The 24,036-nt window shown below is 37.3% G+C and overlaps 1 protein-coding gene across 4 annotated transcripts in view; it reads left to right on the top strand.

Annotated features, from left to right (window-relative positions):
- The window catches only part of LOC120766809 (dystrophin, isoforms A/C/F/G/H), a 776,746-nt gene that overhangs the window by 17,297 nt on the left and 735,413 nt on the right, over positions 1–24,036 (top strand). Inside the window, exon 2 of one of the 4 annotated variants that reach the window (XM_040092516.1) lies at positions 3,078–3,316. The exons of the other annotated variants lie outside the window; for them this stretch is intronic. Within the exon in view, the coding sequence (XP_039948450.1) occupies positions 3,295–3,316 (22 nt within the window). The 5' untranslated portion in view covers positions 3,078–3,294. The remainder of the gene's footprint in view (positions 1–3,077; positions 3,317–24,036) is intronic. 4 annotated transcript variants of the gene reach the window in all.

Here is a 24,036-nt window from a genome sequence, read left to right as displayed (position 1 = left end):
AGCATATTAGATGTTTCTTATCTTGTTACAGCAGACGACTAATAGAGGCGATTCCCTCAGTCTAATAGCTGACTTCGCTACCAGTTACTTACAGAATAAGTCTGCGGGTAATAAATGTAAAATAACATTTAGTGCCATAATTGGTGTTGTTGTAAGCACTCCACTTTTACAGGTGTAAAGTGCTGTGGCTGCTTTCTTAACCCTGGCATCTAAGTTGGGTTTCAATTAAATATACCTGTGTAAAATTGGTCTTAAGTAACTTGCTTTCTTTTCTTTTACTAGCCTGGCACCATTTATAAATTGCGGCATAACTTCTAGAATTCTGTTCGGTTTCTGTTTCCTAGTGAGTAGCTCTACTTTGCTAGCGTTTCAATTTAATCTGATCGATACTACCCTTCGATTTATGACGTTTAATATGGTTTGCATGAGGTCAGCGAGGATATTTGAAAGTTTACCTCTAACCGAAACCGCCACCTCATTAGAGTATGCTATAACATGTACCCCACTCTTTTCTAGATCTGCCTTCCAGCGTTGAAATTATTGACGTGTCTATTAGCAGATGTTCTATCAATTTCCGGAGAGACTCGGAGATTCCCAGATCTTTTGGCGCGCTCGGTATGGCCTTAGCCTGGATGATATTGAAGGTCTTTCTAAGTCAAGAACGAGGGCGTATTTGTTTATCTCTAGAGATTCTGTAGATTTTCCTTTAAAATAAGCATGTTGCGAAACTTCCAGTATTTCTATGGTTAACGGTTTACGCTTATCTTTTTGATGTACCTAAAGTGCATTCGGCGATTTTTATGATATATGAAATTATTCACAAAGAAATTGGGTTCATGCTTACAATTCGGAAATAGACGACCAGTCGGCTGAATATACATAGTTGCAAAAGTGAGCCAAAGTCGAAAAAACCACGTCGAAGCAGATCACAAATCAAGGTTGTGTTGACGATTTACTTTGGTTGTCGAGGTGTGGTGGCCTCCGAGTTCTTTCCGACCGACCAAACTGTCAACATGCTATGCGTAATTTGCGCGAAGCTATTCGTAAAAAGAGAACGGAATTATGTGCCGACAACTTTTGGTTTTTGCACCACGATGATACACCGTCGAATACTGCGTTCATTCTTCGTGAGTTGTTAGCCAAATTTTCAACCAATATCGTGCCGCAACCACCGTAATTGTCTGATTTAGCTCCGTATGACTTTTGGCTATTTAGCAAACTCAATCATCACTCCGAAGAAACCGTTTTGAGTCAACTGAACGCATATTCACGTTTAATGCCAACGCGTATTGAAGGCTGTTCCGGAAATTGACTTTAACAACTGTTTCGAGAATTGGAAAAACGTTGACACAAGTATATTGGGGCCAAGGGCGATTACTTTGAGGGGAACATAGATTTTTAAGAAAAAAATTAAGAATTTTAAAACTATGGACAAAGTCATACTATTTTCTGTTCATAGTTGTATATTACTTTGACTTTCCTCCATAACGGTTTATATAGTATATATACTTAGTTAGTACATATAGTTTAACTGTAACGATCTTTGTGACTGTTTAGTACCGAGGCTGTTATGCAGCTCTAGAACAGCTGTAATTAAGCCGAGAATATACCATTAGGTCCCAAATGTCGGACACTGCAAATTATCAAAATAAAATAATATTCGTTTGAAATACTTCCTGGCGAACAAAACCTCTCTGTTGGGCGTTCGTCCAAGTAACTCAATTCATACTTGGTCAATCTCGATTGTATTTGTTTACATTCGCATTAATGAAATATTTATAAGAATTATGCGATTCCGTCGAAAATGTTCACAGAAAGGGAACCAAGACAGTAAATAAGAATTATTAAATAACATCTCGCATCATATCTGAGCGTTCTTCTTCTGCAAAGAGCTTCCTCTTCAAATTACCTTGAAAATATTCGTATACACTCAAGCATAATTGCATAATACATGAAGAAAATATAATGCTATAGCGGCACGCAACTGTATTTTTACCTACCGATGATTAATGTGAAAACAATCCACAATGCCCATATCGAGGAGACAAAGCAGAGCACTTTAGCAATTTTTTCTTGATAAAAAAAGTAATCACAAATAAATAAGTGTTTCATTGCCAAACCATTCCACTGCAAGCCACATGCCAGCAAATCAACAAGTTAAAGCAACAGCGTGAGATTGTTTAGCGAGCGATAGTGAGAGGATATATTGACAGAGAGCACTCCAAACCAACAGGCATAAATTGAGTGTAAGCAAGAATGTGTGAGAGTGCGCGGCTTAATTAAATGTCAAATAAGAGTGCAATAAAATTCCAATCAGCTGAAGTTAAAATCGAACAATTTTAGTGAAATTTATGATGGTGACAACAGATATATTTTGCTAAAGCAGTAAATATTGAAGAATTGAATTTGGAAAGCAAATAAATGAAAAAATAAATAAAAGAATATTGGTAGAGTAAATAGAGCAAAAAATATAGTCACAGGTTTGCTCGTGACGTGCGAAATAAATGCGAAAGTGTAAGGTAGAAAATAATGTGGGTTTACCTACAAAAATATATGTATGTATGTATACATTTGCTTATCTTTTTTGCCGGCTGCGACAGTTGGAGCTGGTTTTATTTATTAATGAATGAGTTCGCCCATCGAAGCGTGTGTAAACAAATAAGCGAATAACAGTGTGTAGAAAAAAATATGTGTGAGTGAAGTTTTGTGATAAAAAAATAAATAAAGAAAAATAATGAAATAATGATTAATTCTTATATTAAAAATGCCGATACCAGATTTTATTGATGCTTATAGTTTCAATTTATTTTACAGCTCGCTACAGTTTACAGTGCAAAGTTATTGTCGATTTATTACCTCTAGAACTCTTTCTTTGGCATATAAGTTGTCTACTAACTAAAAATAAGCTTCATTGTCAACTTATTTGCCTTTCTCGTTCGCGCCTACAAAAAAGAGTGGATTTCAGCTTCGTGTTTACACGGCAAATTTAGACAGCTGTGTGTCAGCTGATTTATATTTACCTTTTCTCGCTCAATTTCCAATTAGAGAGCAATGTGTTGAACCCTTGTTATTTACAGATACAAGTGCAAGTTGTGAAAAATAAGAATAAATAATAAAACTAAATAACATACTTACAAACTAATTAAGAACAAAAGTATTATTCAAAAAGTTTTAACCTAACCTAAAATAAAAAAAAAAATCAATTTCAATGTCTATTAGTGTTTCACGAATTTAAGCGAATTTTATGTGTTGAACGAATAACGAATCACCTATATTTGGAATAACGAAAACGATATGGATCCGGCGATTTTAATTGGTGAGTTTTATAGAAAAGAAAATGCTGGTTTACGAAGTTTAGAAATCTATTTTTAAGAAGTCGATACAAAATTTTGTTCATGTATTTATATAAATGAAGTCATTATTACTTTGTTATTAAGTTCCAATGATAAAAATTATTTTATTGAAATACAGCAATTTTCGATCGTTACAAACATTATTTTAAATATTTCAAAAATTAAAAACATAAATGTTAATTTTAAGCGTCGAAACTTCCCAAAACAAGGGAATGCTGGTGGTCGGCTTTTATCGATCGGCTATCGGATCGCTATCGGCTGTTTTCGAAAGTTACGACTAGTGTGTTTCACCAAACTAATCGCTAGAGTATGTTAAGTCTTGGAAATCTTTATAATGACGATGGAAAGCGTTTACTCCTGCAATTTCAATAGAGGAACAATAATTAAAGCCTGGATGCTCACTTTCTCTATAGGGTATTTTTACAATATGAGGTTAAACAGTAGACAATTTTGCATACTATGATCTGTACGTATATGTCATTGCAGCAGTGTCATCTTTCTCTATAGGATGTTTTTACAGTATGACTACTCACCATCTTCAGTGCAACTTTGATAACCGGCATTAGACAATAAGCTTAGCCTTATCGCAAGAATGCTTTCTGGTCAATGCCTAGTAAGAACTTCTGCGATTGCGGCGAAATTCTGAAGTAGTTTGATTATATTTCTAGTGACGACAGACACTCCTTGACTTATCTTGAGGGCGCAGTATTGCCTTCAACTTTCCCACTAGCCATGACCTATTCGTGAACAAGTTCTCTGCGTCTTTTTTGCAGCGATTTCTCCCACGTACCATGGGATATGTTTCTCGTCGATATGTGAGCAGATAAAAATCCACCTCGAACAGCTTTTCCGACGTCGTGGTAAGGTTTTTAGGGGTGCAGTTGAAGGAAGATAGAAGTTCAGCGTGCTCGTATTTTGACCCCTTCATATATCCAGCTTCCCTGAGCCTTTGAGCGCACTTCGCAACAAAGTACCTTCCGTTAATACCCAAGGGTTCTATGTGTAGAAAGGCATTAAGTGCTATTGTTGGTTTGGTCCGCAATGCACCGCAAATGCCGATGAAAGTCGCTCTTTCGACACATTCAAGGTTCTTAGCGAGCGTAATCTTTTTGAGCGATTTTCACCAGACGAATACATGACGAAACAATATTGGTTAAACTACGGTTTCATAGCGCCGTTGGCACAATACCCCAAATTTTTCCTATTTATCTTATTCTTTGCTCAATATTGGGCTTCATGAAAGCTTTCTATCAACAATACTAAAGTATTTCAGCCTAAAGGTGCGAATATCCAAAAGAGATTTTATGCCTCCCGGTAAATAAAAACATTTCAGTTTTACTTGGTTGACAACTAAACCGCTGATATTCGCCTAGATGAATACTAGCCTTCGGTTAGCTCATATACTGTAGTTAAAACTTTTTCTTCTAACATAAGAGTAACGTCGTTACCGTGAGCTCTAATATATGACAGCACCGTTCATCGAGCTCTTTCAGTACGTCATTTACCAGAAGGATTCAGAGCAGTGAGGAAAGTCTGCTAACCCTCCAAGATGACTCTGTATTACCGCGCCCAGGTAGGACCATTCTGTTGCAAAGAAGACTATGAATGAAGTTCTGTTTTACCTTAAAGTTTTTGAAAGCTTAAATCATCGCTTGCGGCCGCAGATTCTTTATAGATAAGAGCTCTCTCCAGCCGTGACACTACCGCGTGCAAAGCTGTATCGACCGCCTTGCCTTTGCTGAAGACAGGCTGAGCCCTTAACAGTGTACCCCTCGGTTTTTGTTCCTATTGTACAAGTCCATGAGCCTATAAAACATTTTAAACAGAAACTAAGATAGGCTAAGGAGCGTGCAATCCCTAGAAACGATGTGAGAGATTTTTCCGGCATATGAATCAAAAAAAGTAGTGCAGAAGTTCCATGCTTGTATCTTTTAGAGGCTCTGTGGAGTACCATTTTGCTACAATTGATATAGCAATTTCATTTCGGATAGATGCTTGGTGGAAATTATCAGGATCTCATTTTTAAAAACTTGTCATAGTGACTTAAGAGAATTTAGACCATGCGCGAGAATACTTTGACCAAATCGACCAAGTAGTTAAATGGTGTTTAGTTGGTACTAATGATGACTCTCCTCTCCTCTCACCTAACCGCTCATATCATTTGTTTCTCGCATTGACCAGAAAATTGATCAAAGTAATATAGTTAAGTTAACTCACCTCAGAGTGGAGCTTGAATATGAACATTTGATATAAAAATGTATAAGTTCATTGTAGCTTTTGTTAACTTATTGAAAGGCGCTGCACCAGTAGCTGCACCACTTCTCACTTCTTGTTCTCGCTAGCTTTATTCCACCCTCATATTTGACTTCCACTATATGGACCCTTTTTAAAGGCTTTAGCTTGAACTCAGCAAAAAATATGCACTTGAAAAGTATTATTTAAGGAAAGTATGCAGATTCATTGCATTTACCGCACACACATATGCACAGGGGCAAATCGCCATTTAAATGCGTGCACACATAAACAACTTTGCATTTACCGCTGAAATGCTGATACACATCCGACCTGAGGCTTCCATAAACAACGCACCGAGCAAGCGCAGCCAGTTGAAAGGTCAGGCCATGCGATGCAAGTGGCGTGAAGGGAGATACCAAGGATATGTGGGCACTGTGTTAACAAGTCACTGCGAAAAACGCACAGCTTGTGCAACTGAGTTAACAATAAGTTGCATGCAACGTTCTTGTTGTTGTTGTTGTTTATATTTTTGAAAGCCCTTTGCCACAGGCATGAGTAACAGCATTTACCGAAAAAATATCTCTCGGTCCTCATACAGTTACACACTGTGTGTATGCACACACACTTACAGACATGGCATATACATATGTATATATATGTATATGACCACATGCATTGCTGGATGCTGACCAAATGGACAGCTCGGTCTGGCGATTTTTATGTGGATTCAGAGTTCTGGTCAACACAGCATATTCATGCAGAGCTCTCAGACTGTTCTTTCTCATAAATAAAATGGGTTTCTGTTGCACACACATACATACAAGCTGGTCATTGTGCATACCGACCGAAGAAATATATTTTTGTGCACCTTCAAATTTGCCAGCAACATTTTAATTACGATAAATGGCAAGCAGATTTTTACTGTTGCTTTGGAATTTAAAGAAGACGACTTTCATTTTAGGGAACATAAATATAATAGTTTTCTAAGTGTTTATGGTAAAAAATCGCACATTTTACGAAAAGCAAAGTACATGCAATTAATAATAAGTTTGAGAATATGGACTGCTTTCATAACTAGCTACTTTTGATCCAAAGTACTTTCCATTTAAGAGTTCATACCAAATTAAAATTGATTCATTGAATTCAATTGTTTAACTTTCTATGTTTGTTTTCGTCATATTTACGATATTTTCAAAATTTTAGTTATACCTTAGACTCAATATCAATTTACTTTCTCTAAGACAAATAACTCTTTCGATCTTTCCATTCATTTTCTTTTGATAATATGGCTTATGTAAGAAGAGATCGGCACCTTCAAATTTGATCTAGCTCCCATATCGATTTTAAGTATATCTGACTAGAACATAGCGTCAATAAAGCATTGCCATCTGCTCCTGTCTTTTGACAGCATCTTTAGTTCGTTTTATGATTTTTCGTATTCATCGATTTCTTTATGAGGATCTCTCTAACAACTTCCTTGGAAGTTCCGATCCAGAGCTTGTCGGCAAACTTTTGTAGCATATTTTCGCAGTTTGTGACGTATCAATCTTTACTTTCGCAATTGGATATGGTGGGCCATTTGTTCCAAATTGCATTTTTTATATACATAAATCGGCATTGCTGAAGACATTAGGCTACCACACTTTCAGTATAGGCAATAGGCATCTGCTAACAATGCTCTGAAACTTATTCGAAATCATTCGAAAGAACATTCTTTGTCATTAATTTTTGAAGATTATCCCTTTCAAATGTTGGCCGCGGCTACGTCTCAGTTGGTCCATCCGCTGAGTGCAATTTTCGAACACTCGTTCGAGCATTTCGACTGGTACCAGGCCTGAATTGAAGCAGGATTGTCCGCATAGACTTTATGTCTCACAGGAAAAAGTCTAACGGTGTGATATCACACGATCTCAATGAACAATTGACCGGTCCAGAACGTGAAATTATCTGCTCACCCGAGTGTTCTCTTAATAAATCCATTGTAGTGCGATGTGTGGGAAGTGGTGCCGTCTTGCTAAAGCCAAGCGTCACCGAGATCACGAACTTCAATTTCAAACATCAAATAGTCGATTACCGTGTGGTAATTGGCGGTTAATTTTCGACTGAGTCTAAAATTGCAATTTACATCTGGGTATGGAACTTTACTTATCCAGTTTATTCTAATAAATATCAGATTTTTCAAAACAGCTTCTTCTCTTCTCTCTCCTTTCTTTTCGAACGGGAGTTCCAAGTAAAATCTTCCTCCGTGAATTAACAGGTTGAAAATGAAAAAAAAAACATTTCTTCTCTTCAGATATAGCGAAAGTTCAATCTTTTGTCTCTTTTTATGATTTCAATCATTGACTTAACATATTTTAGTGAATAATTTTTCTTCATCTTACTGAAGTTGACATAAAGCAATTTTAACTTTCCAATTTGGGCCACAAATTTAAAAACATATAACACGAATGTTGATCTTTACGAACCGTTTGCAAGAATTGTACTCCTTTCTTAGGTATAACAAAGTATTGCTAACTTTTATTAACACATTCAAAAGTTTTTTTTTTTTAAACACAAATCTTGATTTCAGCAATTCAGGAATTTTTTTCTGTGGTTGAAAAATTTTAAATCTCAACCTGGATGCCTATGCTTAAATCGAGTGTTCCTCTTGAGCAATACTTCTATATACTTGAGCTTTCACAGCTTCCATGCTAAGAACAAAACTTTCACCCACACTTTGAGCTGGATGGAATATGCGTACGAAAAAATTCGGAATCCATATTTTTTGTAGAAAGCAGAAACTTATAAAGAAATGAAACACGTAGGCGTAGAAGGAAACATTTGAAACTTCCTTAAAAGAAGCTAGTCAAGAGTCCCAAGCCTAGTCGAGTTGTTGGGTAAAGTTGATCAGTATCATTAGTAATAAACATGCCTCTTACAAAGTGGCACATACAAACGAGCAGCAAAGATTTCTAATAGATACGCCGATTGTCATTTGATCTAAAATTAGCTGAGTTCAGAGAAAAACTGCGAGAGAAAGACACATTGCTGTTAAAAGTGCCGAAACACCGTGTTAAGCTCTGCAGTTGCCTAGAATACCACAGCAGCTTAATTGGTTTAAATACGACGGCTTGGGATCCGGAGTCTCTCGCACAGCTAAGAAGAAATGGGCATACTATGTTACCTACGGAAAACATACACACATACAAATATTTGAAAATGTTCGCTATTCAACTCGCACGAATATTGGCACCTTATAACTACAATGAATGTGTGGTCATAGAAGAAGGGTTACGCTGCATAAATTACTGGAAAGACTACTACGGCTTTGACCCAACTATTTTTACTAACACATACTTATAGTAAACATATGAATGCATTACTAAGTACTACAAGGCCTACATGTTGGAACAAAACTCATTTTTGCATGCGGACGTTCCACATTCATGGGCGACAATGCGTCAATGAGTCGGTTTTCTCTACCGGAAAAAATGCCTCAAAATATGCCGACCCACACAAGCTCGTAAATATTTTAAACGAGCGCTTTTTGTTAGCTTTTGAATTGGTTAGCCACAGCTTTGAAGTGGAATACACTGCTTGTGGTCAAGAAAATAAATAAAGCGGTGGCGTAATCTAAACACAAGAGCTAGATATGAGCGTGTGCGCTCATGTGGGAGATATTGAAGTAAGCAAAATATGATATTTTTGTGCATTCTCTTCCGGCTTGAATTGGAGTTGCTTACAGTTTTTACAATGCCATTTATCCCTTACTCAAGGTTTCAGTATAAAGTTTTAGGAAGTTTTAGGCATAGAACTAAATCTCTTGTCTCGATGCAAAGCGCCGATCACAAGTTTTTTTGTTCCATTTGTACGAACACTCTTGATTTAAACAATTAGGGAGATAACTCGCTTTCTTAAACACTTAAAGGCTACTAGTTCTGACAAATCTAACTCAAAATGTGTAGGTATATGTAATATTGCCGCATTAAAGCGCATCTGCGACGTAGTCAGAATAAATCATTTCAGACGCTTCAGTGCCTTTTTAAAGTCTTTTGGTATCAATGGTCATTTTAGGTTTTAAAGGACCAGCTGAATGATGTACATAGAAATAAAAATGCCATAGTAGCACACAACCTCTTTTGGTTAGGAAAACCAGTAAATTGAAAGCCTATCTCCGAGGGGTTTATCGATTTTTGGAGAACCTTTCCAAGTCAAAATAAATTATGGCCACAAGGGGCTTTTCATCCATCCATCGGACGACATGACCTTGGCAGCATATCCGCAGCTTTTTACGTGGCGGGTCTCAAACCCAGCGCACAACCCTGTGGAGGGAATGTTTCGCCAGCTCACTTTAGTTCGCCTTCAAACGGATGTTCTTTGACTACCCAGAGAATACTTGGCCATATACATATAGCCATATATAAAAAAATCGTTTCTGGCCACTCCCAAGTGTATGGCAATCAGAAAACTTTCCTCATTTGCGTGAACTTCTACACATGACTTCATCCTCCCTCCCGAAAACTCGTAACGTCGACTCATAAAATGTCATCGTCCATGCCTCTGCACCATATATACAGGACGGGAATGATGAGTGTCTCTTTGTTCGACGAGAGAGGACTTGTTTTCCTACTCAGTCCGAAGTATCACATGTTGATAAGAGTTAATCTGCGTTCGATTTCAAGCCTAACATTGTTGTTGGTGTTTACACTGGTCCCAAGATAGACGAAATTATCAACGACTTCGAAGTTATGAGTGTCAACAGTGACGTGGGAGCCAAGTCGCGAGTGTGACGACTATTTTTTTGATGACATCAGATATTTTGCCTTGCCCTCGTTCACTATCAGACCCATTTGCTTCGCTTCCTTATCCATTCTAGAGAAAGCAGAACTAATGGCGCAGATGTTCAGACCAATGATATCAACATCATTAGCGTACGTCAGCAGCTGACTTCTCAATTCACCTCTGTAGCTAGAACTATTTTCTCCAGCAATATATTGAAGATATGGTCTTGTCTGAAACCTAGTTTTTAGATTATCCAAACTTAATTTCGCCAATAGCATGCCGAATGTGGGTTTCCAACTGGTCAGTCCTAGTTGCTGGGACCAATTTGCTCCTATTAGATTGCCATCAATGTAGGGAACCAAAAGATTATGTAAGTAATTTGGTTATACCATTCACAATTGATGACTCTACCGCCAGACAGCAACATTTTCTGGATGTTAAGGAGCCTAGAGAACCTCTTTAGAAAAGTGTGGATGCAAAATATAAATATTTCGAATAACCAGATGAGGGCAACTTTATTTCTGAGGAAGTCCGTACCGCCATAAAAACCTTATTTAGCCTTAGATGATTTTGAGCTTTTAGATTTTGTCGCAGTGCTATTCGAACAAAGGATGCGGATACGACCGTCGGTACAATTTTTCATAAATATACCATATAACAGTAATTATAAAACAATTAAAATTCTTTTATGCATTTGTTCACATATTTTATTGCCGACGGAGAGCTATTCACCCACATTTTTCTGCTCGAACGAAAAAATGTAAATTTCAAAGTTCAACTGCCACACACTCGCATTTCCAAAGCACACTGGTTGCATAAGGGGCTCTAGAAAGCAAAACACAAAACACGCAGTTTTACGAGCATTTGGCAGTACTGAATAAATCGCCTTTGTATACATATACACATACTTATTTGCGTTAGAACTGTGCACGCAATAGTTGGCAATACAAAGGCGCGCATACAACAGCACCCGCACCGCCACAAACAAAAATCGTACCGAACTAGACTCCGACTCCGTCATAACAACAATGCTTTGGCACACACAACCTTAGCCCAGTTGATCGGCTTCACCTTGTTTACCTCCACTCTGGGCTGGTCGTGCGAAAAGAGCTGTCAGCCCGGTCTCCATTCCACTGACCGTTGCGAACCGACCCGCGCCGCTACTAGGTGGGTCTTTGGTGGAAAACGGATACTATTTGTGCGCATGTTATATTTGTTTTCAATGAGTGTTTGTTGTTATTGCCCCCTAATACCTCATCTGTGTGTTTGTAGTTCTCGCCATGCTCATTAATTACGTACAACTTGAAAGTGAGTTTGATTTTTCCAGCGCCGAGACACTGCTCTGCTGCCTCACTGCGCTGCACACGTTCTAGCGGCTATGAAATACCAGCTTTATTCACTTCACATGAACATTTATTCATACAAGTGCATTAAGTTCTTTGGTATAGGCGTAGTTAAGCACAAAATTGTTCAAAGAAATGGAGTGTAATATGGTTTTTTAGGATCTGTGTTAAATTTGATACTTTAGCATAGTTGGAATTAGAACATACATCTTTTTATTTGTTAACTTGTTGCCATTTCGAAGATAATTTCATAACGTCACTCTCATAGAAACCTTCCTTCCTCGCCGTCGAACAATTGAGACAGTCGAGTTTCATAAGATTCTCTCAGTAAAATCATTCGCCAGAGACAAGTACAGATAGTAATGAACTCCTGTCCAAGCTGTTTCTGCTAGGGTGCTTTCACAGAAATCATCCCTGCAGTCACCTGCTTGACCAGACTTCGGACGCAAATAACTTCCGACAAGCACTGACCGCCATTCATTGTGGAACTATCAACACCTTCACCGACTCCACCTCAGTCTTAAAGTCAAACCACCACCCAGCGCTGACGAAGAGTTCGAGTTGCCGCGAGAAACGAGAGTGATTATAGCGCAGCTTCGTTCTGGACTTCGTAGCAGGTTAAAATCCTACTTACCTAAAATAGACCCCGACATATCTAATATATGTTCAGCGAGTAATGAGTCTTCGCATGACACTGGTCACCTGTTTGCTTGCCCTGCTAACCCTACTCTTCTAACACCCTTCTCCCTTTTTCCCGACCTTATCGAAACAGCACATTTCTTGAACTTATCGTTGAATGACGTCGACGACTACTTATCTAATCCTTACCTTCCTAACGTGAATTAAATATCCCTAATAACAACAGATAGTAATCACTTGATGCCAGTTCGGAACTGCCAGATAAATACCTAAGGACTCTGCAATCATGTTCGCGGAGATTCTGGTCACTCTCGACGTATGTGGCGTGAAGTTGACCTGATATTTTGTGTACAATTGCTTCCTACTGATGGTCCAATTGTTAACGCATTTGGACGACGGCAGAGTTTGGCCACAGAGACGCAACTCTGAGTATATAATTCCCTCATCCTAAACTCAGCAAATATTGAGCAAATACTTCCCGACCGTCAATCTTGGCTTGATTTCCATATACACCGGCTCATCGAGCGTGATATAACTATTTTTGTCATCTAAATTAACAGAACCAAATCGATGAAATCAAAATTAATTCAGCCGTCTGGCTTGCGTTTTCGCCTTCTTCGAAAGAAAACTGTAAACAATACCGAGTCAAGCAATCACTAAATTGTCTGAGAAGTTTTTAATGTCATATCTGAGAAGCCTTTACATAATAGAAATGCTACGCGGAGCTTCTGCACGCATTTCATAATATTCCATGCACTTGGAAATTTATAACGAGGTTTTTAAGTGAACGGCTGGTTCCAATGGAAAGACCCAATAAAACTTTGGTTACATATGTATAACCATAATAATTAGTAATCCCGACATTAGTTGGAACTCACTGGACACTTTTCAGACTCACTGTAGGTACCATTGATATGTGCTTTTAATTTTTTACAGTTAATCTGCATTCATGCAACATGTGCCTAAACGAGTTTGTTGCATGCCAACTGCGCGACGCCACAATTCAGTGACGCGTTGACGCGCTGCAACACAAATGAGGCGCAACCATTTGCTGCAGCCGCTGCCGTTAAGCTCCGCTCGCGCTCGGGCACCCAGCAAAACCGGGCCTTCGGGAGTTGTTGTAATACACACTAATGATTGTTCGCCGTTTCGGAAATTTTTTCGTACTTTTGATTTGTGCTTTGGTTTAGTGGTTTGTTGATTTTTTCTCAGCGCTTGTTTGACGTGGTTTTCAGTGTTGGCTTTCTGGTTTTTCGCTTTTGGATTTTGATTTTGATTGCTTTGGCGTTGTTCGACATTTTTGGAATGTCTTCAATGGGAGAATGCCAGTTGTCTGCCTTTTTATGAGCAGCAGAAAGGAAAACAAGATTGAACACATGTTGGCATAGATTATTGCTGTTGTTATTGCCAATCGCTTCGTTTGGTTTCACTGATTTGTTAATGACAACCATGAGAGCACTTGAACATTTGCGGTGAATAGATTTTAAATTTTGACAATTTATGGTGATGTTGTATATACAAGGTGGGTTCCAAAGTAAACAGGACTTTTTGAATCTAGCGCTCCCATCTATATGTCGACTGGTGCGTTTGGATCTGCTATCTTTATCGATAGTTCAGTGAGAATTGCATGATATTTCATTGATTGGAAGTGAAGTTATTGCGTTTTAAGTGTCAGTATGTTTGTGTTATCGGTGCGAAAATGAGCTTCGAACAAAGAGCCAACATTAAATTTTGCTTCAAAATTGGTAAAACTTTTACTGAAACGTTTCAATTGATGAAACAAGTTTATGGCCATGATTGCCTATCCCGTAGCAGAGTGCACTAGTGGTTTCAACGTTTTCAAAGTGGTCGTGAGAACATAAATGACCATAAACTTGTGGGCCAATCAAAATCCGTGATCACCGGAAATTCCATCGAAACTGTGCTTGAATTCATCAAACATCAGCCGAAATTATTATTGAAATTCATGGAAATGGAATTGAATATCTCCAAAACATCAATTTATCGCATTTTGACCGAACATTTGGGCTTACGAAAGGTCTGTGCACGGTTTGTTCCGCACAAATTGACTAACGACCAAAAATTGCTCAGTATCCAACATTCGTAGGACGATTATTTGACCAAAAATCACATTTTAACCATTAAGCACTCGCCGTATTCACCTGATATGGCACCGTGCGACTTCTTCCTTTTCGGAAAAATACATTTGCCCATGATAGGAAAGCGTTATGCAGACGTAGAGGCCTTTCAAAATGCTTGCACTGACATACTGGCGGACATACTGGCGGACATACCGGTCAACGAGCTAAAACACTCGTTCGACATGATTTTTGACCTTGCAAAAAGCTGTATTCAAGCAGAAGGAGACTATTTTGAATAAAATAAATTGATTTTGCCGAAAAATCCATTTGTCCTTTGTTTTTTTGTTAAGTCGTGCTTACTTTGGAAATCATCTTGTACATACGTGTACCTAAAGCACTTACATAGATACATATGTATCGATTTTGGGTTTATTATCTAATCTATGGGAAATACTCGTAACGAATTTTCACATTTCACACTCAGAAAATAGTTGGAGAGTTTGCAAAGTGGATTGTAGCTTGACTGCCGAAGAATCTGTCCACTTTTATTTCCTAAAGGTTGGTTCAGTTTTGGCCAACTCTTCACTATATGAAACAACAAAAGGTTTGTCTTCTAAAATAGTATTGTTGGAGGTGGTTGAAATATGAATTCGTCATTTGCTTACTCAATAAATAAAAGGAAAAACTTTGTAAAGCACAACATTAGAGAGAAGGTCAATAAAATTGTTCTTTGATCAATAAAATCTATCGATAAGACACTCTGATGTTTTTGTTGGTGTTAATGCTGGTTCGAAGATAAGCGAAATTATCTACAACTTCGAAGTTTTAGCTGACGTTAAAAAATAAGAAAAACTAATTTTATTTGCGGATTTGCATTCGTTATATTTCTCCATAAAACTCCTTTTTAATATAGTAAAAATTCGAGAAGATTGGAATATTGGTAAAACTCATTTTTTTTATTCAACAAAGTTCCCTTCAAGTGTGGTACACTGATTATGGCGACACTTGAACTTTTCGACACGACGAAGTGATGAAGCCATGTTTCATTCATTGTTATATATCAACGCAAAAACTCGGGTTTGTTAAGCTTGAACATCTCCAAACACTGCTCCGAACCAACAACAAGGACGATTGTTTGTTTTGGTCAAAAGCGGTCCCACTTTGCACAGAGGTTTCTCATACCCAAATATTCGTGAATGATATGGTTTACATGTTCAGTTGATATCTTTCGAGTGTTATCTTGAAAACTTCACTTTATGATCATCTAAAATTATTTTGTGAACTTTTTTGATGTTTTCGTCAGTAACAGCCTCTTTTGGACGTCCACTGCGTTCACCGTCTTTGGTGTTCTTTTCACCACGTCTAAACTTAGCATACCAATTCTGGATGGTTGATTTTCCTGGGGATGTGTCCGGAAACTCGTCATCAACCAAGTTTTTGCTTGAGTGTATTTTTTCTTTTCAGCTATCAAAATTGCTTTTTGAAGGTTAGAGCTACTAACTAAAAATCGTAAGGATTAGTAGCAGCCAGCTAGTAGCGCCAGCTATGTTTCAGGTCACGAACTTTTCAATTGACCTGTTACAACGTTTGCAATAGACTCATTGTGAAAGTTAATTCTATGCAGAAGTAAAATTTTAAACTGTCAAATTCAATTGAAATATGAAGTAAAATAAAATATATTTAATTAAATGCCAAACAATGAACAGTAAAAAATCCAATTGTGGTTTAACTAGAAATCTGTATGTGTTTAAATAAACAAACTGTTTGTGTATATGTATGTACTTATTTAAATTTCTAATTACATAATTTTCAATTTATGCACACATATTTTTGTACATTTTTATACGTTGCGGCGCCTTCGTCAAGCAAACTGTCAACAAAATTGATTTTTTCCACATACATACATATGTAAATATATATTTGACATATATAGTTATTCCCACATTTACACACAATGGTGTGTGGAATATATGCAGAAAGAAGGTTTTGTTATTGAAATTGGCTGAAAGTGTGCTTTTGGAAGTTCGGGATCATATTTAGAAAGCATTTTATACCCTGAACGGGTATATTAAGTTTGTCATGATATATGCAAATGATCAGTGTGACGGGCTGAGTTAATTTAGCCATGTTCGTCTGTCTATATATATGCCAGCTTAGTTCTCAAATTTTAATATATCAACCTAAAATTTTGCACACGTCCTTTTGCCACCAAGAAGCTGCTCATTTGACGAAACGGCTGATATCGGATCTCTTAAAGGAGGGGGGAGTAGACACATTTTTATAATTTTTTTGACGATAGCGTTTCTTTATAAATTATGGAAATAATGTTCATAATCAAAACTATCAATATTAGCTTTGAAGCTATAAGCGGTACCGACTTTTTAAACGTGATCTATTGCATAACATTCATAATACAAGTATAAAATTACTCGTAACTCAATTTGCTGGGATCAAAATTTAAACACAACATTCTAGAGATTTCATGGATTTATATAAGACAAACAAAAAAATAGAAATTCTGCTCTACCCTTAAAACTGAATTGATAAAACTACCAATTGAATCGACTTGTACTTCAGACATGCTTTCCTCGGGTAAAAAACAGCCTTTCTTCAAACATTTTTTTCTCATAAAAAAAATTAAATATTTTATTCTTTGTTGCGACGGCAGGATAACTCCTTACAGGATCATCTAAAGTGAAAAAATACGTATTTTAGTTAAAACCTTAACTTAGAACTTTGGCGAAGAAAAAAAACTGAAAATTGTATTTTTGGCAGACATTTTAACAAAAAAATTAAAATTTCGTAACTTTATTTTCAAATAGTTGTAATCGAAAAAATCCTTCGTTAAAGTCTTTAAAAATTTGATCTAAAAGACCTGTGTAAAATTTCATGAAGATCGTTTGAGTAGTTCTCTAGAAATCTTGCCAACCGACTTCAAAAACACAGTTTCGTGAAAAACTCTTTTAAAGACGGCGCACTTAGCCTAGCTAGCCTCGAGCGCACAAGTTCTCAAAGCTGTATCTTCGAAACTATTACTCGGATTAACATGAAAATTCATTATTATATTCTAGAGCTGTTGTAGAATTTAATAAGACTTAAAAGGTTTTTTGAAAACCGTAAACCCATGCAACCTCTTAAGACAAAACATTTTCCTCTAAAAGTAAAATAGAGTGAGTGGCCTTTTTTTCGAAAATTTACTGAATTAATTATTTTCTTCAAAGTTGTATAATTTTTGCACAATACTGTATGCGTATATAAACGTAAAAATTCCGATGTGTGCATAAATTTGCTCATACGCAAGCAACGGTAAACAAACCACACACGCAGGCCGCAAAAGCCCGCAATTTCATTCACAAGCGACCGGCTGAAAATTGTTTGCGATTCATTCAATTCGCAAAACCGAAAATTGCGTTGGCGGAAACCTGTCAATATATATAAAAACACATAATAATAACAAATAAAGATAAAAAATATGAAAAATATTTCTTATGCAAAAAAATTGGGTAAAAACCAGTTTACAGTTGCAGAAAAGTGGGCATAGCAACTAAAGAGAATTATGAATTGAGCAATAAAATTGAAGTATAAAATCAAATACACGAAAATCTATATAATATTATTTCTTTTTTAACTGAAAAGTAGCATATCAGTAAAATACAAAAAAAAGTCAAAAAATATGTATTAGAAATTAGCATTTGGATCTGAGTAAGTAACGGGATTTTCAATAGGGACGCTTCAAAATAGGCCGATAGGTACAGCAAACGACATCATATTTTTCGTGCTCTTTTGACACTTCTTTTTCTTTTAGAAAGGTTTCATTTTATCATGGAACAACGAACCGAAATTATTAAAATTATTTACTACCGAAATAGTTAGCCTGTGGCCTCAACTTTAAGAGGGCTACGTTCAATTTATGGTCGTCATAATCGTTCTGTAAGATCGCTTAGAGGAAAAATTGAAATCCACAGCCACAGTACAAAATGTTTCCGTGCCCGTAGTGTCGGTAATATTTGAGGTAATATTGGGGAGGACACCAATCAGTCTCTCACACGTCGTTCTAAAGCATTGTGCATTTCTGTATAGTCGTTGTGGCGAATTTTGCGAAAAGATCCTGGCCTACATCCCCACAAGATCACATTGACGCAAGAACTGTAGCCGCTTGCCCACCAGAATCGTCATATGTTCATGAATTGGGCTGTGGAATAACTTGAAACTGATCCGGATTTTCATCGAAAAATCATCTTCAGCGATGATTCTCATGTCTGGCTGAATGGCTTCGTCAATAAGCAAAATATGCGTTATTGGTTAGGCAGCAATTCACATCTACTTCATGAGTCATCATTGCATCCCGAAAAAATTACGGTTAGGTGCGGTGTATGGGCCGTACTTCCTCCGTGATGATCAAGACCGGCACTTTACTGTAAATGAAAGTCGCTACCGCACCATGATAACCGAATATTTTTGGCCCGAATTGGATGACAATATTTGGTTCCAAAAGGACGGCGACAGAAGCCGCATAGCGAATGTCACACTCGGTTTATTGAAAACTGGCCCAGTCAATTGGCCGCCCAGCTGTGCGATTTAGTGCTTGAAACCCGTCGAAAATTGGATTCAGCGTTGTAGCGCTTCTATTGAAAACCCCGTTAGATATGCTCCAGCGAGGAATTTCAGACATCTATAATTAAATATCAGATATCTTTTAAAAATATGAAACTTAATATATATTGCGACTTGGAAGCAATTGCTTAGATATATAGAGTTTTTACTATTATGAAAAGGTTCCTCTCAGTAGCACTCTTCAAATGTCCTCTTAAAATAAGTGAGCTAGAGATCTGCATCTTTGGTTTGAAGCCGTGCGGAGGAACTCCATTCATTGCTCTACAAGCTTGGTATGCTTTGAAAGCTACATCAACTGAACTTCGGCTTGAAGTTTTAATTCATTTAACGTCATGAAATGATTTGGTAGACTCTTCATTTATAAAAGGAACTTTGACGTTTTCACTTGCCACATCTTGAGTGAAAACTATTTATTTTACATTCACCAACTTCCATAGCTTTTGGCAGTTTTCACGCCACAATCAGCCGTCAAGCCGCAATTCCTCAAACACAACTGTCTTTTGTAGTAGAAACCTTTTACATGTGGGTTGACTACAACATTTAACAACTGCACTCTCATACTCTAAAACGAATGGGTAGGTTAATAAAGCAACTCGTAATTTTTATAGCACTTTCTGCTTGAAATCGTCAAGAGGTAAACAATAAAGATTTATGTAAGCACCGGCATGAAAATCCCTTCACACTTTTATGTAATCTCTGAATCACCTTGTGCGCTTCATGAGCTGCATCAATTCAGCAAGTTTTATATATGCAATTCCCGAGATATCGTCATGAAACCCGCGAGTTTGCCTTGCATTCGCACAGATGTTGTTCTATAGTGCCTTCCTCTTCTACTCTTCTACCTCTTGGTAGCTTCTACTATGACCGTTGTATGATATCCCCAGTCCGCTGGACTGTTTGCTAATAAGAAAGTGTCCAGTTAGAAGTTCGACAAGAGCTCTTCAGTAATTTTTTTGAGTTTCAATAGTCGGCATGTGCGGCCCATCTTCCATTCATGCCAAGCTTCTCTTTTTGTTGGATAAGCTAGGAATTGTTTCCACTGACCCAGCTATAGCTATAACATGTTTGTCGATTAAAAATTTACCATTTGTCAGAGGCATTTTGGGCCGCTTATACGAACAATGGTGGAAGAATACTCAATTTTGTCGAGAGTCGGGCACAATAGACCTAAGGTCGCGGTGCAATCCTCAGTTTAGTTGAGACTCTAAAGCTGAAGTGTCAGATCAGACACACTGATGACTCTCTATTTTAGAATGAAAAACTCATAGCAGGTTATCACGTACAGCATGACGCGACAACTGAGTTCACTGTTGAGAAAACCAGCCTTAGACGCTACATTACATTTTTTTTTATTAAATTTCTTGTTTACTGATTTTTGTTTTCATGTATTTGTTTTTGTTATTGTTGTAAATACATAACTATTGAAACAGCAAACTATTTTTAGTTTTCACGTCAACACTGGTTTGCTGTAAATTTTATAGTCTGCTCGTAAAAGCCTCCAGCCGTCGTTCAAGCAATGCAAATCACCCACACACTCACAAGCGACAGCTGCTCAATGCTGGTCACAGAGCAAGTGTCAATTAACAATGCATAAATCACATGAAATACATGCATTGTAATGTTTTCGAGTAAATGTACATAGGTGCTTGCACATATACATTAGGGTGGCACTTAAACGACGTTAGGCAATTTCTGAAACAGTTTTTCTGTAAATTTTGATATATGAAAACGTGTTAGGGTAGTACTTAAGTGTATTTAATACCTAAAGTCCAGTATATAACATAAGTAAAGTATTTTTTCATTGGCTGAAAAGTATTTGGCATCAAGACCTTCAAAATAGACCTTTGACTTCTTCATTTAAGTTAAATCCTTTTCTAGACAGCCACTTTTTGAGTCTCGGAAAGAGAAAATGGTCGCGTGGGGCCAAATCTGGTGTATACGGTTGATGGGAACTAATAATTGCAAAAAAAAAGTTCAAAGATTTTCCTTTATCCATTACGAGGTTGCCTATTTCTTTAATGAAAAACCATATAAACTTCAAATTGAATGGGAAATATTTATTATCATTCGGAGGGACATTCTTTAGCATTTATCTTTTGAAGATTTCTTCTTTCAAATGTTGGTAGCGGCTACATCTTAGATGGTCCAACCGTTGAGACCGATATTCTATGATTCGTTCGAGCATTTCGACTGGTAATTGGCGAATGACACGCGTGATGTTTTGCTCTAAGGCTTGAAAAGAAGCGGGATTAATGGGATAAACTTTAGACTTTACATATCCTTGGTGGCCAATCGACCGGCCTAGAACGTGAAGTCATCTACTCATCAAAGTATTCTCGCAAAAATCCATTGATTGATGCTATTTGTAGGAAGTGGTCCCGTCTTGTTGAAACCAAATGTCGCCGAGATAACGAACTTCAATTTTAGGCATGAAATAGTCGATTATCACGACGCGATAACGGTCGCCAATGACCGTAATGTTCTCACCAACATCATTTTTGATAAGATGTGGACCGATGATTCAACCGATTCACAAATATCACCGAATTGTATTTTTTTATGAAAGAAATGGGAGCTCTTAAATCTCTTTAGGTTGTTTTTCGTCCAAAAAGCGGCAATTTCGTTAGTTTACATACCCATTGTACCAGAAATTGGCGTCATCGCTGAACAAAATTTGGTTCGAAATGTCGGATGAAGGACATGTCTTGCTTTCGACATTTCCTGCAGTTCTCCCGTTTTTGATCGATGCTGCAGGCGTATGCCGATGACAAACTCTGCCCAGCAAGTATTCCGATAATGTCCCTAGTCGGTATCGTTTTCGGATGACACCCGTACACCACTTTTGGTAATCTCGTCTACTATCTCATTGCATCATAGAAGTGAGGTCGGACACTAGGAACAAGCACTCTGACTGCTGTTCTCCTTTCCAAGACACTTCGGATCGATATGCTAAACGAGTTTATTGCCTTGATTGGTAATTAAAGGTGAAGACGTTTAACAAATGCGTTTCTTTGTTATTTGAGCGTTCACCCTAATGTTCTTATATATGGCAAAATCGCAGTTATTCTCACAAAATAATATTCAGAAATTTTTAATTTTCCATTTGCTGCCGATTTCTTAACGCTTCTCTGCATTTTTTAATTGTTTTGTTAATATTTCCCAATTTAAGAGATATTTGCGGACAGCTGACCAAGAAAATTTAAAATAATAATTTTAAATGTGTTTCAAAATGTTTGCGCAATTCGGATTAATTTGTTTTCACTCAAGTGTCATAAACTTCATATGCATATGTATGAAAATGTATACTCTCAATTTAATAATTTATCACAAACGATACTGCCATGTCTTCATAAATAGCTGTGACAAGCCTCGAGCTCGAGCTCGAGCTAAAGCTTCATGCCTCAATCTCATAAAGAAATAAAGAGAGTTTATTACTTTCAATTGAAATGTTTACCCAAGGAATTTTTACATTAAAATAAATCAGCCAACGAAGCAGAAGACTTGCAGGTTGTTGTTGCTATGAGTATTTTGCATTGTTGTAGTTGTTCTTTTTTGATATACTTGGCATGATTAAGAACGCGCAGATATATGGTACATATCTGCAGAATTTATTTAAATGAAAGCAACACGCACTTCAATCAGTGTTGATTAACAGCTGAGCACTTCTTCATATTTTACTGGGAAGACGACTAATGGAAACTTTGCTACACAATAGTAAACGAATAATAAGAAAAAGAGCGATGAAATAATTACAGCGTAGTAGTTTTTCCATCGCGTTTTTTTGATCAGAAGGTAATGCCATAATCGGTGATTAGTTCATCATCATCTTTGATTCTCGCTAAAATTCATTAAGATTATGATAAGACAGACTTTTTGGCTAAATAACTGCTACACATGAGCAAATGTAGTATTTTGTACTGAAAAAGAGTCAATACGAACTAAAGTCAAATTATCTTGTCGGAGCGCGTTGAAGATTGCAGTCAAGCTCAGTCGCGTACATGTATCAGCTAAGACAATATAGCTTGGACAATAGCTGTTCTTCTGTTCCACAATCAGATCGTACGACTGTTGGTTGGGTGGTTGGAAAGAGGACAGGACTGTTGGTTGGTTCTTTGAAAAGAACCCATACATTTTTGTTCACCAGCTCAGTGGACTTAATAAAATTTTTAATTTTTATCTTCACCAATTGACCAATATCTTTTACGTTGAAGGCTGCACATTCGCATAGATAATATCTCATCGTCAACGTCTCATCTTTCTCCACGCATGCTTTGTATTCAGCTGACTCCTCTTTAACAAACTTCTGAAGATGAGATTTTAGAAAATTGTAGTGACCACTACTAAGTTACTTAACTAAAAGAAGCATCGTTTTGGTCTGTTCACTATCAGCACTAGCCTAAAGTAGTTTTGCTAGTGTACCAAGATTTAAAGTGTTCCTGAGTCTATTAGTTCAACTAACCCTCAAAAAAGCTGAGTTCTCTGCTGCCTCAGAAAGGAATTACATTCCTGGCCGTTCTCCTGCGTGAAGCCGGCTTTTTCATTTCCTTCTATTAGTATATGACTTTGTACCCGAATGATTTTTATTGAATTCTGCAAAAAGAATCTAGTTATTGCAATGAGAGTTAGTGGCAGCGCTGCGGACATTCTCCAATTTCCGCCTGGCTATCCACTATTAAGTTAATAGACTTGGTGGCTAGAGCAGAAGCACGGTTGCCACCATCTGTTATGCCAATAACTTCGGCCACCTATCTGTGTAGGGATAACAACAGAAAAGCCTGATCTTGTTCCTGATTCACTTTCTGATCCATAAATAGATTACGCAGTTGGAACAGTCGATCGCAGAAACAGTGGTCCATTCTTCACTACTGTCGTATAAAATATTAGGTTGTCAAAAAAGTCTTGCGGTATTTTCGCTAGTTGGCGCTGAAAGCGCGTAGTTCTAGTTTTATTCGTCGCATCGCGTCAGGCTATACCTTTTTGGAAAGCTCATTTCACGCGCTAACACGTGTT

This window comes from Bactrocera tryoni, chromosome 1, assembly GCF_016617805.1.
Source record: "Bactrocera tryoni isolate S06 chromosome 1, CSIRO_BtryS06_freeze2, whole genome shotgun sequence".
Lineage (NCBI taxonomy): Eukaryota > Metazoa > Arthropoda > Insecta > Diptera > Tephritidae > Bactrocera > Bactrocera tryoni.
Note: the sequence above shows the minus strand (reverse complement) of the source record. Positions and strands in the feature narration are given on the sequence as shown.